The following is a 13,720-nucleotide window of genomic DNA, read 5'->3' on the forward strand; positions in this document are numbered from 1 at the left end:
AACAGGGATATCTCCAACTAGATCAGGTTGCTCAGGGCCTCGTCCAACCTGGCCTTGAACGTCTCCAGGGATGGAGCATCCACCACCTCTCTGGGCAACCTGTTCCAGTGTTCTACAACTCTCATGGTAAAAATTTTTTTCCTAATATCCAATCTGAATCTACCTCCCTCTATTTTAAAACCATTACCCCTTGTCCTATCACAGCAGGCCCTCCTGAACAGCCTCTCCCCATCTTTCTTGTAGGCCCCCTTGAGGTACTGGAAGACCGCTATAAGGTCACCCCGGAGCCTCCTCTTCTCCAGGCTGAACAGCCCCAACTCTTTCAGCCTGTCCTCATAGGAAAACTAATAGAATGTTTTTTGATCATTTTTGTGATATTCTATATTTTGAACAAGGACATCCTTTTACAGTTCTGCATTTCTTTAATTGTGTATCTTACCTAAAACAGGATGTACCTTCACTTTTCAGGTTCCCAAAACCTCCCAAATCCACTGAAAGCTTGCAGCTGTCCATTTCAGGTGCGGATGAGCTGTCACCTCTCTGTTCCTCCCAGCAAGACTGAGCCACTGCCAACAGTGGGGCTGCACCCAACCATAGGCGCAGCTTGGAAAAACAACACAGTAGGTTTCTTGAAGGAGTTTAAGGTTCAGTTTGTTGGCCAACATTTCTTCTAATCTCTCTATATTCAATATACTGCCTCTGTGGGGTTACACAGATACGGCTTTTCTCTCCATGATGATGGCAGGGCTAGAGTCAAGGCAACAGAAAGCCAACCAACAGTTCAGAACTGGTTCACACAGTAAAGGCTTCAAATCTGTGCAGTGCTTTATGAATGTTTTGCTGTCCAGGTGCTTTCTGTACAATTTGATCCTCTAGTCACTCAAGTCAGCCCCACCAGCTACCAGGTAGAGGCTCCTCCATTTGTTAGAAAAGGTTTATGTAGCCATTTTCTTTGAGTAATCTTAAAACATGTCAGAGGAGCCTGTTACATACACCTCTGCCCTCATCCATTCTTCATGAAGCTGCAAGGGACTGTTTGTGAAATACGGTGGGCAGTGCTGATATGTAATATTAAAGTGTGAGTTGGGCATATGAAAGAAAACCCCTTGATATTCCTCCTGGCCTGCAAAGTTCCTGCTGGAAGGTTGGTTTCATGATTAATTTATGCCACATTATTCTTATTTTAGCAACGCCATCAGTGAAATCCTGCCCATAGCCATCAAGCAAATGAATGAATGTCGATATATAAAGCCCATATCTTTTTGAAAAGTCACTATTTTGGGTGCAGGCTGATAGCAGGAGGGGACAGCAGCTCTTTTTTTAAGTCTCTATTTGTTTCCTTTTTCTCTGGACATGTGTCTTGCCACAGATCACTTGGAGCTTGTCAAGCGATGGAGTCTGCACCAGTCAACCACTTAAAATCATTCAGTGCTTAGAGCCTTCAATGTCTTACCCATACAAGCCATCTCTGTTTTACCTTTATTACTGGCAATTTGCACTGGTGACAGCTCCCCTGTTAGGCATCTGAGAATCTTTTTGTTCTTGTCTTTTTATATGTTTTCAGTCTAACAAGAGAGAAACACAGTGTTTACAGGCTGTAGGTATGAACCACTAATATATAAAGAGGCAGAGTGCACTCAACAACTGACCTTTTCTTCTGTCTTGAAATTGTTTCCTCTTTATGGTCGAGACAGATCACAATGAGTACACTTTGCAGCCCCAAAACCCATGCAATCCCAGTGCTGTCTGAGGAAGCTGGCTGTGGTTAGCTGGGAGTTGGGGTTTGCACACAGAACTCTAAGCAAAAGGAGGCCTATTTTCTTTATTTTAAATATTTATTTGACTTGTGCTTTCCAAGTACCTGTACATAAATTCAGAATGCTGTAATGGGCACTTTGAAAGTATTTGACCAGTAAATCGTGACTACCTGCCAATGGTCCTGTTTCTGACACTGGGCAGAAAAGGCATCACTGCAAAAAAATGGAGTTGTTGGGCCAAGAAAACACACTCGGTCTCGTTGTCTCTGGCTGCTTGAAGAAGTCAATAAGCAGTGCCAGTTCTGTATTGTACAGGTGGTGATTATCTAGCTAGGAAACTGCAGGTGCAATTTGAATTTTCTGTTTTACAATAAAACACTAATGTTATTTTTAAAGTGATCTCAAATTTGATAACAAAACCTCCATAGAACTAGATGGAAAACTTTCTGCCACTCAGAGCTGTTGTTTCATGCTCTCTTCAGACAGATACACTAAAACATCACACCATTTTTACACTGGTTTCTCTTCTTGAAGATCAGATTTGCCTTTTAAGTGTTTAATTAATTTCAGTCTGAAAATCTGCAGAAGGAAGTCGAAGCTTCCAGACAGAAGCTCTTAGCTATAGGTACCTGCAAGTTGAATTCCTAGTCAGACTTCTGGCACTTCAGAAATTATTTTAAGTGGTTGGGCTCTAACAAGCTGTACAAAGCTATCTGAAAACAGCAGAAAGAAAATTCAGTAGGTATAGGCAGATTCATTTTGAGTAATCAAACTGTTTAAGCACTTTCTAAGCATAGCTGAAGGAAAATGAGACTCCATAGAATAAAAATCTATAGAATTAGGTCTAAATACACAATAGACTTTCTAAAATTACAAGTTTCAGAACTATTTGCATGACACAAAAAGAACAATGTTTGATTGTATTTAACAACGGTTTTGCATGATGATACTGCTACCGGAAAATTGGAAAAATAACATGGTCACAAGAAAGCCTCTCTATAATTGATTACTAAAGTCTTTCCCTCCATACGTTATGGCCTAGCTAAAGAGGAAGAGAAATTAAAAATAAATCATGAACATAATGAATGACAGCTCATGTTTTTACCAAAGATGCAAAATCTCTGATGGTGCTTCTGATTTCCAAACACCTTCGAGAGCAGCTTTCTGCTCTGGCAGAACGTACAGGTAAAATCAATGCAACAACATTGGCATTCCCCATCTCAGCTAACCAGACATTACTCTTTCTTAGAAGAGCCTAAATTAGACTCACGGTATTTAACTTTTAGTCACACTTAAACATTCATATCCTTCCAGGTATGCCTGTTCAAGCTCAATTTCTTGAACTTTTGCTTATCTGGTATATATCTGCTTATCTGGTGTTACTGCTGCCTATCTTGTTGGAATCATGTTTATAGGACCGTACACTACTGAGAGATTAGGAGCTAAAATCAGCAGGCAAAATTCATTATTAACAAATGCAAATTAATGCTCACTGGGGGAAAGCCACTTCTCCTATATATACACACTGATGGAAATTAAAATATTTAGTAACCTTCAGAATAGCTCTTAATGTTAGTAGACAGTTCTGTGGAATGGCAGCTCAGCATTCAGTGGTACTTTAAAAAATAAATTAGGAATTAGTAAGAAAGAATGATGAAAAAAAATCAAAGCACAATTATGGCAACGTGTACATTTCTGGTGTGCATTTTGAACACAGGTTGCAGCAGAACTAGCAAGTCCAGAGAAAAGCAACAGCAATGACACAGATGTGAAATGCCTTTTGTACAAGATGATATTAAGCTACAGCTTTTCCTCTGGGAAAAGAGGCAGTGCTTGGAAGACACAGTAGAGGTTTGTGAATCCTTGAGAGGCACAGGGAAGACAAATAGGAAACAATTGTTCATCTCTTCTGACAATTTAAGAGGCAGAGGGCATTACCTGAAATTGTTGGGTAGCTGGTTTAGGAAATCACAAAATGAATTTATTTTTCCTGCAAATTAAATTGTGGAATCCATTGATATTCAGCATGGTAAATCCTTAAAGTTTAGATGGAAAAAAGAAATAAAGTACAGGAAAAGGCATTAAGGGCTATTAAGCACATTGATAGAAGCTCTGATGTAAAAAAAAAAAAAAATCAGCAGGAAGGATACAAAGGGAAAAAAGCAGAGTCCAGCCATGTTGTTCTTCCATGCCTCCTGCGAGCATCTGCTGCCAGCACTGCTGGACACAACACTGCGCGGCACAGCCCTTGGGCACGCACCGCCTGCCATTCCTCCTAACACGGACTCACCTCTCATCTGCGAGGTGTGCACACGAGGAGAGATGCACGCTTCCTCCAGGATTTAAGAAGCATCTTAACTGCTATTTTATAGCTGAAAAAAAAAAAAGAGCTGAGCTTTCATTGACACTTAATGGGGGCAGCACAAGAACAGTCTTCCTTGCATTGCTGAAAAGGCCGTGCTGGTATGCCAGGTCTCATTTGCAATCTAAATTTCTTAAGATCAAATCCACAAAATGACTCGTCCAGCCTGGACAGGTCCACAGCTGCCCAAGTGCAGCCATGTGCCGAGGAACTGACCCACCTCCCGCAGTCCTTAGGTGACAGACAAGAGCAAGCTCACAAATTACCACCACAAAAGGTGAAGGTGACAGCTGAAGCCCTGCTATTCTGCAAGGCCAGAGCTGTGGTTTGGCTGTCTCTGATTCCTTCACCTCATTCTGTATTCAGACTTAGGCTTGCTCAGACCTTAACTACCAGGGAGAACAACTGCAGGAATTACAAGTGCAAACTGACAGACCTTTTGAGTGGAATAATTCAATGACTGGAACACTTAAATGCATATTGCATGAGAGAATCAGCTAATCATTTTAATGTAAAACTCTCTTTTCCTTTCTTATGCCTTTCTCTTCCACACTAGCTATCCAAAGAGGGAGAAAGTTAAGGATTACAGAAGGGTCAGCCATGGGAGTCAAAAGTTTGATCCTGCAAACTCCAAATGGAAGCTCTTGTGTTGGCAGGATCAGTGCTGCAACTAATGTTGTATCATTGTAGAAACGGTCTGTTTCATGAACTGTCAGTTTTTTCCTTATCCTTTAAAAAATGACAAATTGAAGATGTTTATTAGACATGTAAATACTGCAAACTGAAAACTGAATTAACAGTACTTTAAAGCAGCATTAATCTCACAGAACATGTTCAGCATCTTTCCCTACCACGTTGCCATTGGGTGAGTAGCACAATCAATTAAAATAATCCTAAAGAGCTCTTTGAAGACTACGCTGGGTAATTTTACAAGTACAGGAAATTACTGAACAAAGAGAATATAACAAGCACACTAAAATACCCAAATACTTCTTAAAGACTAGGATACAGAATGAAGACAAGCTTTCCTTATTAAACTTTTTATTAAAATGGAGCTATTTTTACATATTTAAAATACTTTATATCCAAATTATGCAATATTTGTGAAAACATTTGTATGCAAATACTTGCATAAAAATATGTAAAATCGCAGCTAAGCAATATAAAGCAATATATAGCATGTTCCAAAATGTATTTCAGGACTAGAATACCTGAGTTTTCAATAAGCTGGTTTCCTGCATTTCACTGATTTTTAACAGTTAAATTTAATAATTATCTGATCTTGTATAAAGCACTTCTTTGGTTGGGAGAAACTGCATGGGAAAGGCAGAGACCGAGCAGAGATATTACTCAAGGCCTGTCTTCAGAATCTTCTTCCACATGAAGATCCACTGTTTGAGATGCTAGGAAGGACTCCCATGTAGCAAGGCACTTCAAAAAAAAATAAACACAGATTCATATCAATATAGCAGATAGGTTTCTGTACAACTGGTAGCCAAGGAGAAAAAGAAGGAAAAAAAAAACAGAATACATACGCATTGTCACAAGCTGCTTTTGTGGGACTATGGTAAGAGCAAAATATGGTTTCCTAGGCAGCTCAGTGATACGCAAAATATTAGCCAACATGCTGAGTGAGCTGTAAAGGTCACTTTTACATAATGACAAGTGCACAGTGTGAGCATTGTAATTATACGTGTTAGCATGGAAGATGCTAACGTTAATTATGCTCTTCTTTAATCTCTCCCTTTAGTTACAGGCAAAGATCTCTTCCAAATAAAAAGCACACTGTCAGGCACAGTTCCCTTGTAATCTCTGTGGATTCCTATTGTATACCCAATTTTCTTTCCAAGTTAAATTAAAACAGTTTTTTTTCTAAGCACACAGAGAATTCATTTTTTTCCCATGAGTAATGGGAAAGAAATGGGACCAGAATGGGGGGATGGGGAAATAGTCATCCTGACAACAAGTGACATTTCTCTCCTCATGGAAAAATGTATTTATAATTGTACAAACTATTTTTTTTTTTATTTGAAGCACCAAGACTGTAGGAGTAAAATGAAAAAAAAAAAAAAAAAATCCCCAAATCACTTTGGTTCAATTTGGCTTAAATTAGTGCTGGCATCTTGGCAAACCATTATAAATCACAGATTAGTGTTGAGAGTTATGGCAAGGCTATCGGTAGGTAACCCGCGGTGTGCTCGTGTTTGTTACCCAAAGTACCAGGCTTCTACTATTTCAAGTCTGTCATTAGAACAAGGCAGGCAAATTAATGCAATAATTTCATTGTTTTGATGCTATTGGAAAAAAAAAACCTTAAGACGGAAGTCTTCCAATAAAATTTTGAGTTACATACTCATACTTATTGCTTTTGACAATGCAGCTTATTTACTACTTACTGTACAGTTTTTTTCATGAAGAATCTGAAATATTGACAATAAATAAATGTTCTGAAATTTTTTGGGAAATATCTTCTTTTCTACTAAAACCTGGACAGCATACTCCATTTATCTGAAGTTTGAATTAAATCAGTACTCTGAAAACGGCATCATTTCCTAAGTGAAAACTTTTTCCATAAGCTATTCAAGCCACAGTAATTTGCTGTGCCTAGCTACAATGAAATATCTAGCATCCATCTGTCATTGTTTAGGAGACATGGAAAATATGCTAGCATTCATGCTGCTTGCACTTACAGCTACCTAACTCTGTCTTATTAGACATTTCCAGCGAATGACTTCAAAACTCTGCCATTAAATATGTAGATTTAATCATACTACATTAAAGAGCATAGGTCTTGGTATTATTGTGTATCTATGTGCAAGCAGACGAGCGGGAGGATCCAATAGTCACAAATAATGTTTAAGTATAAGCTCAAAGAGCAACATGAAGAAGACACACAGGATCACAGGAGTTGGGGGAACTCATGAGACCACAAGGGCGCAGAACCAGGAGCACCCATAAGTTATGGGAGACAGAAGTAACAAGAAAAAGCAAACAAAAGTCAGCAGCGATTATGCCTCTGAAGACATTAAAAAGTAGAAGATGTGGGTCTGCAAGATAATGTGAGAGATTAAAAGAGCCGACTGACCTAAGAGATCACAAAGAAAAAAGTTTATGGGAGCTTATTTCTGCCTAGGTTTTTGGTCATTAGCAGGCATGTTAGAGACTGTTCCTGTTACTCATATATTGTCCCCTAGACTATGGAAAACATGAATGTATTCCCCTAATCTTTCTTTTCTGATCTTGCCGACAAAATCCCCAACTAACTTCTGCTGCATTTGCACACAACAACATTATGCTGCTGTTCAGAGCATATCTAAGGTTTGAATTACTGTGAAAAGAGAGGAATAAGAGAGTAAGATTCATGTGGAAATCTGCTGCCTTCATTGACTTTTTTGAGAAATGTTATTTTGAAATGGTAAATATAAAATCAGGGAGAAACAGTGAAAACATGAACAGTGATCTGCAAGTGCTGCAAACTGATTTCTGACTTAAAAGGTCTTTTTGACCTTATGTATAAAGCCTTTAAGGTTTGATCATTAGATTCTCCCCTACTTCACGTGACGCTGTGGCAGTTGAGCCTATCTGAGATGCTTGAGCTGGAAGGTAGCATCTTGGTTTCGAAATGTCAATGAGGCAGCTGCTAGCAATGTGTCTTCGCTGTGGCGCTCGGACTCGGATTTCTGTTTGCTAGAGCCCAGCCTGGATTACCATCCTAAAAATCTGCAAGGCACATCTGTTTTCCTAGGCTTTTTCTAGCTGTAGGACAAGAAATGATGACTGTTTCTTGAAGAGTCTTTTGTTGGCTATGACTGACCTTTTTTTTTCTGAACCACAGTTTAATTTATACCATGTAACTCCATGTTTTGTCATTCTGTAATTTCAGAAATGTGAATTAAAATACATGTATCAGCACTGGCTGGAATGTAAAAATGGCTTTCTGCTGTCTTTGCAACACTGAGCCAAACTGCACGTGTTAAAATGCAATCACAATATGTTGCTTAACCAGCTAGATACAATCTACTGAAGTCTTTCCAGACAAAGATGCAAAGCATTTTTTTCAGCTACACAATTTACTCAGTTTTTAAATTATCCTCGTTTATATAACCAAAACACATTTTCCAAATGTAAGAGCAATGGTGGCTCATTTCACTGTCAGACATCACTGTGCCGCTACAGTTGACAAGTTTTATAATTAACCATACCAAAACAAAACTAGGTCTCTGTGCCTTAGGCTCAAGCTTTTTATATTGTGAAGCATGAACTGAATAAATGATATTTTGTTAGTGATGTATACTTCAACATTATTACAGAATGATTTTACTTCATTCTCCTGGGAGGTTGAAAACAGAGGATCAGCCAGCTTTCGCAAAGGAGACAGAAAGGAAAAAAAAAAAAAAAAAGAAAAACCAAACCCAGGAAATTAAATGTGCATGCAAAGGATTGAAATTCATAATCCAATTACTTGTAAAAGCCCAGTGAAAGACATAAAAAAAACCTAAATACACAAAATGAAATAGCAGGAGCTTAAATAAGGCTACTTTACCTAAAATACTCTGATTACTACTGCAGGTCACACATCTATTCTGCAACATCATTTTTAGAAAAAAACAGCAAAAAGGTTTTTCATGTAGTACAATTGCATATCCAACTAAAAAAGGAGATACAAAAATAGAACACGTAGTAGATGATAACAGCAGTAGTGTGTCACATGCCATGTGTGTTTCTGTCCCAGTTCCCTGTTTTCCATGGTTGATACCTTAAAAATATCATTTATGATGGCACTTTCTGGAGTAGAATCTGAAAATGAAGTCTTGTGTGTGTCTGAGAGAGAGAGAGACAAAAAATACTTTCACAGCTTCTGGATGCAAGGAAACAAAACCTACAGTGCACAGAAACAGTAATTCCCACTATAGAAAAAGGTCTTCCTAAAAGTATTTAAGAGTTTTTATGGTTGAAGTGAATGAGGGTTCAAAGATGGATCCTGGCTTTGCAGCGACATTCACGGAGACAAACTGGCTCAGCCATGTGGGAGCTTTTGAAAATCACATGAAGTTTGTTAGCTAAATTCCCAGGCATTGCTAAGGTAGGATGTGATCAACATGCATGAGCAGCTTTTTGCTACGCAACCAAATGACTACTTAAATGCATCACTACAGAGGCCTCTAGGGCAAACAACAAATCTCATCTATTTTTCTACAGCATTTACTAGACAGAAAGGTACATAAGGGCTTTAGAGTTAGAGCGAAGTTGCTGTAATGGGGAAGGAGTATTGTTTTGCCCTAATGAATCTTTTGGATCAATTTATGCCTGTACAACAATGTAGGTCACAGAAATAAACTAATTTATTCTTGAAATAGTTAAGAAAATCAGGAAATTATTTATATTTTTTGAAAGAGTAGGCTGTGTCAATACCAACAAGAATCTCACTATATCAAAGATAACTTTAGCTTTTTATCTGATTAAGCTGCAAAGGTTTAGCAGGATTAGTTTGACATGAAAAAAATAAAATTAGAGGCTACGCTGTAAAACAAAGGCTCATCCATGCACAAGAAAAAGCATGCTCTTTCAATGCCAAAACTAATTAAATATCATCCTACATTATGAAAAAAACCCCACATTCTTCCTGCATTTACTAGAGTGCCTCACGAGCAGTGGAAAACCAATCTTTGGTATATTTGCTGGATTTATAATGTCTAACTAGTCTTTGGATCAGGCTGCAAAATCTAGCCACTTACTCCGGTGTTTTTTCTGAACAGAAAAGGTTAACAAAGTTCATTGCTGAGAAAACTCTGCCTTGCTGGAGAGAGACTTTTTACAAGGGCGTCTAGTGATAGGACAAAGGGAAACGGCTTTAAACTGAAAGAGGGGAGATTTCAATTAGGTATAAAGAATAAATTTTTTACAATGAGGGTGGTGAAATGCTGGAACAGGTTGCCCAGAGGAGTTGTGGATGCCCCATCCCTGGAAGCGTTCAAGGCCAGGTTGGATGAGGCTTTGAGAAGCCTGGTCTAGTGGAAGGTGTCCCTGCCTGTGGCAGGGGGGTTGGAACTAGATGATCTTTAAGGTCTCTTCCAACCCTAACCATTCTATGAGCCTATGATTCTATGAAATGTTGAAGTGTTTCTTTTTCTTTGATGCTGTAAATATCCTACAGACTATAGTAAACACATGAGAAAAACAAAAGGACAAATTTAGTAAACGTTTAATGGCTATTGCTCTTTGAAGCCAGAGTTCAACGTTGCCAGGTTTGGTTTTGCTAATTTGTACCAGGAACACTTCAGATATGGTGGCTAAATAATAATACCACCACCACCAACAACTTTGTATCTTGGTTTTAGTAATGCTGCATCTTTAGGGCTCTGCAGAGTATCTATACCTCACCTACTGAAATCACTCCTGGTGAGCTCAGCTTTCGCAGCTGTAAGCTCCACCCTGTGGACAGTTCGTGATTTCAACTGTTTGGCAGATGCCTCTTCTGGACTAAAGGGTGCTATTTCAGACAGAAGCGTCACACCTAAGGCATGGGGAAAAGGAACAAAATAAAAGGTATGGTGTTAACACATGCTTCATTCAAGAACTATTCTCTGCAGTGCAAACAAATTGATGCTATTTCCTTCAGAAATAGGAGTAAAGTTCTGAATTTTTAAAAAATAAAACCTTTTCGTGTTTCAGAAAATCCTCCCTATTTTGGCAATGCAGTTACAGTCATTATTAATACAGTATCTTATTGGCTTTACACCCTTATGGAATACAGAGACACTTAAGCATGTATTCACCTCTCTTCCAGAAGGAAAGAAAAGGAAGTAGAGAACTCTATGAACTCTTGAGACCAGCTACAGGAATACCAAATGATTGGTCAGTCATGGTAATTCTTGCCTACTAAATGACATTATATTTAAATGTATTATAACATATCTTGTACATTATCACAGGAAAGTCTTCATTCTCATAGGCCTGCATAGAAGCCTCCTGTAAATTTGCAACACTGGGCTTTAATTAGTGTCTTTGTTCCCACAGCATTGACAGACACAAAGAGATTGGTGATTCCACGGCTGTAGAAACAAAGGAACACTTCTTATTCAATTACATTAAATGTAGATAGTCAATAAACTGGAAGGCTACCAAAATATCTCTAATCGTTTTCAATTAGTAAATCCAGAGAACTATAATTACAGGTAACACTTTAAAGTAGCACTTCATGTAATCTGAATATTTATTCAGCTTAAGGGAGACATAACTCTTTTATGCAAGCTAAGTGATGCTTGACAAGTTGACAGCAGACTCCTTAGACAACTACAATTTAGGGAAAAACCAAACAAATGTAAGGTCATACTCTTTCACCATATTGTGACAAAGAGGAAATATCATTTTAGAAATTCTAGTGTACTTTGACACAGTGCTGTGTTGTACTTGATCACACTGGCTTTAGTTTATACAGTCTTGAAGGACTGGATTCTCTACTGCAAAAGCCACCAGAAAACATGAGATGTCTGTCTCACGTTACTCTGTATTATTCAGAAATTTAAGGGGTGCAGAGAATGGCCACTAACAGGAATGAGTCCTGGTTAGGTTGTGTGTGTGGGAAATAGTCAGCAAGATTGGGGAGTAACGAGGAGGACAGTGAAGTGCTGCCGTAGAGAAGAGAATGGGACTATGCTCACAGAGAGGCAAGAATAGGAGTTGAATTGCGGGGGGACAGGAAGCTGGGGAAAGGAGAAGCAGCAGGTAGTGACCGAGTTAGAAAGCAGGAGATGATTCCTCATAGGGGATGGAGAAGAGCTGGGCAACTGGATCATATCCATGATATCCATGGTGCCTGGGAGCATGTACAGAACTTACTTTGGGAAAAAAAAGGCAAGAAATAAGATGAGGGATGCTACAGCAAGAAAAGGCTTAGTAAGAATCAAATGGTGCATCAAAAGCACGGATGAGTAATTTAACTTTGGACATGGGAGAGAACATTAATGATGCAAGTAGTAAGTGAACAAGTGAAAAACACTGTAGCAGGCACTGTGTTTGTGCACGAGTTTAATGAGTGAGACTCAAACTATTATCTTTAAGATAGGATTTTGTTTTCTACTGAAAGCATAAAAATCATATTCTGATCCTCAGGTTTCTGGGATTCCCTTCCTAAAGTTTCAGTTACAAATAGTGAAAGTAGATGCTAGGGGTTTTTTTCTGCTATTTTCAGGAACTCATTACACACCTGTAGTCTGTAACATAAGGGCCTCTGACCCTTATGAGTAATCACTTCAATAATTAACCATCAGCATTAACCACAGGTCTCAAATAAACATGCGTCTTTTAGATCAACGCTCCCAATCTAAATATTAATTTTATCAAATTCTCTTGAATGTCAGGATTAAGATAATGATTTTCTGATAAAGCAGAAAAAAAAATTGGTAAGCCCTCAGTTTGCAAACAAGGAGTGCTGCAATTAGCACAATATTTTCTATTATTGCAAATGCTGCAGTAAGATGAGATATTTTTTCTAAAACCTAGATCTACTGAGATGTAACAGCAAAAACATTTTATGCAGATTTAAATAATCAAGCAAATCACCAACAAAGAATAATGACTCAGTACAAAATAATTTGTCTAGTATTTCAGAGGCTATTTAAGAAGAACCACTGGCAGTTACAGAGATAGCTGAACCATTTTCTGAAGTTTGTGACTCAATGATAGTAATTTAATGTACAGTACAAGCTTTGGTGTTCTGAATTAAAATTCTAATTCAGCAAAAAGCATTTCTAGACAGGAAAGAGAACCAAGGAGTTATTTTTGTGTTCAAATTTAGCTAATCATTCATTAACAAAATATTCCAATATATTTAGCATCATTTTAACATACGTATTGCTGATATAGAAGTCAGAGATCATCAATAACTGAAGAAAATGTGAGAGGATGCCAAAAGCTTGCTGCCTGATTTCAGAAAATATTTTGATCTTAATATGTAACAACAGATTGTCAATGTCCATGCATCTACAGACTGTATGTTAATTAATTAGACTTGATGATCAAGAGCTCTGTCTTTTCAATTACATTTTAACAAAATGATATGTAAAATCAGGACACTGTCATTGGCTAACGGGCAATCCATAAAAAGTTCAGAATACAAGACTGGAAGTTACAGATATCAACATATATCTGTGAAGATTACTAATTTATGATTAATAGATTGCTTAGTGTATTCCGATTTTTTTTTCCCCAAAATAAGGAGAAATTCTTTAAAAAAATTCAGGACATCTGGGATACTTTCAAAACGTGCACTTCAATCAACAATGTGTTCCCCATGAAGAAACTTCACAGAATGCTTAACGTATTTCGTTATCTATTTTCAAGTTCTCTTTCTTAGTATATACTAAGAATATATATTCTTGTAAAAGGGAATTCTTACCAAGACTATTAGCTGTGGCATTTGAGTTGAAAATAAAAATTTAATTTCAACCACTTTTCTTTCTTTTTGAAGTAGTAAGCTTCAATTATAGAAAGACTCAATTTATTAATTGTATACACTTGCAGCATTTGTGTTTTTTTTTAAAGTGTAATAAGTGTTTCATATTGACTTCTCAAAATTGTATTGTTCTTCTTTATCCTAGCA

The 13,720-nt window shown here is 37.8% G+C and overlaps 2 protein-coding genes across 3 annotated transcripts in view; one reads left to right on the forward strand and one right to left on the reverse strand.

Annotated features, from left to right (window-relative positions):
* Nucleotides 1–13,720, forward strand: part of PLPPR5 (phospholipid phosphatase related 5) — a 109,206-nt gene that overhangs the window by 95,295 nt on the left and 191 nt on the right. The window contains exon 8 of the mRNA XM_086617305.1: nt 10,907–10,978. Within this exon, the coding sequence (XP_086473431.1) occupies nt 10,907–10,978 (72 nt within the window). The remainder of the gene's footprint in view (nt 1–10,906; nt 10,979–13,720) is intronic.
* The window catches only part of SNX7 (sorting nexin 7), a 28,963-nt gene continuing 20,712 nt past the window's right edge, over nt 5,470–13,720 (reverse strand). For both annotated transcript variants that reach the window (XM_086617303.1, XM_086617302.1), the window contains one exon: nt 5,470–5,550. In XM_086617303.1, the coding sequence (XP_086473429.1) occupies nt 5,470–5,550 (81 nt within the window). The remainder of the gene's footprint in view (nt 5,551–13,720) is intronic.

The sequence above is a fragment of the Tauraco erythrolophus genome, chromosome 10 (assembly GCF_009769465.1).
Source record: "Tauraco erythrolophus isolate bTauEry1 chromosome 10, bTauEry1.pri, whole genome shotgun sequence".
In the NCBI taxonomy this organism is placed as follows: Eukaryota; Metazoa; Chordata; class Aves; order Musophagiformes; family Musophagidae; genus Tauraco; species Tauraco erythrolophus.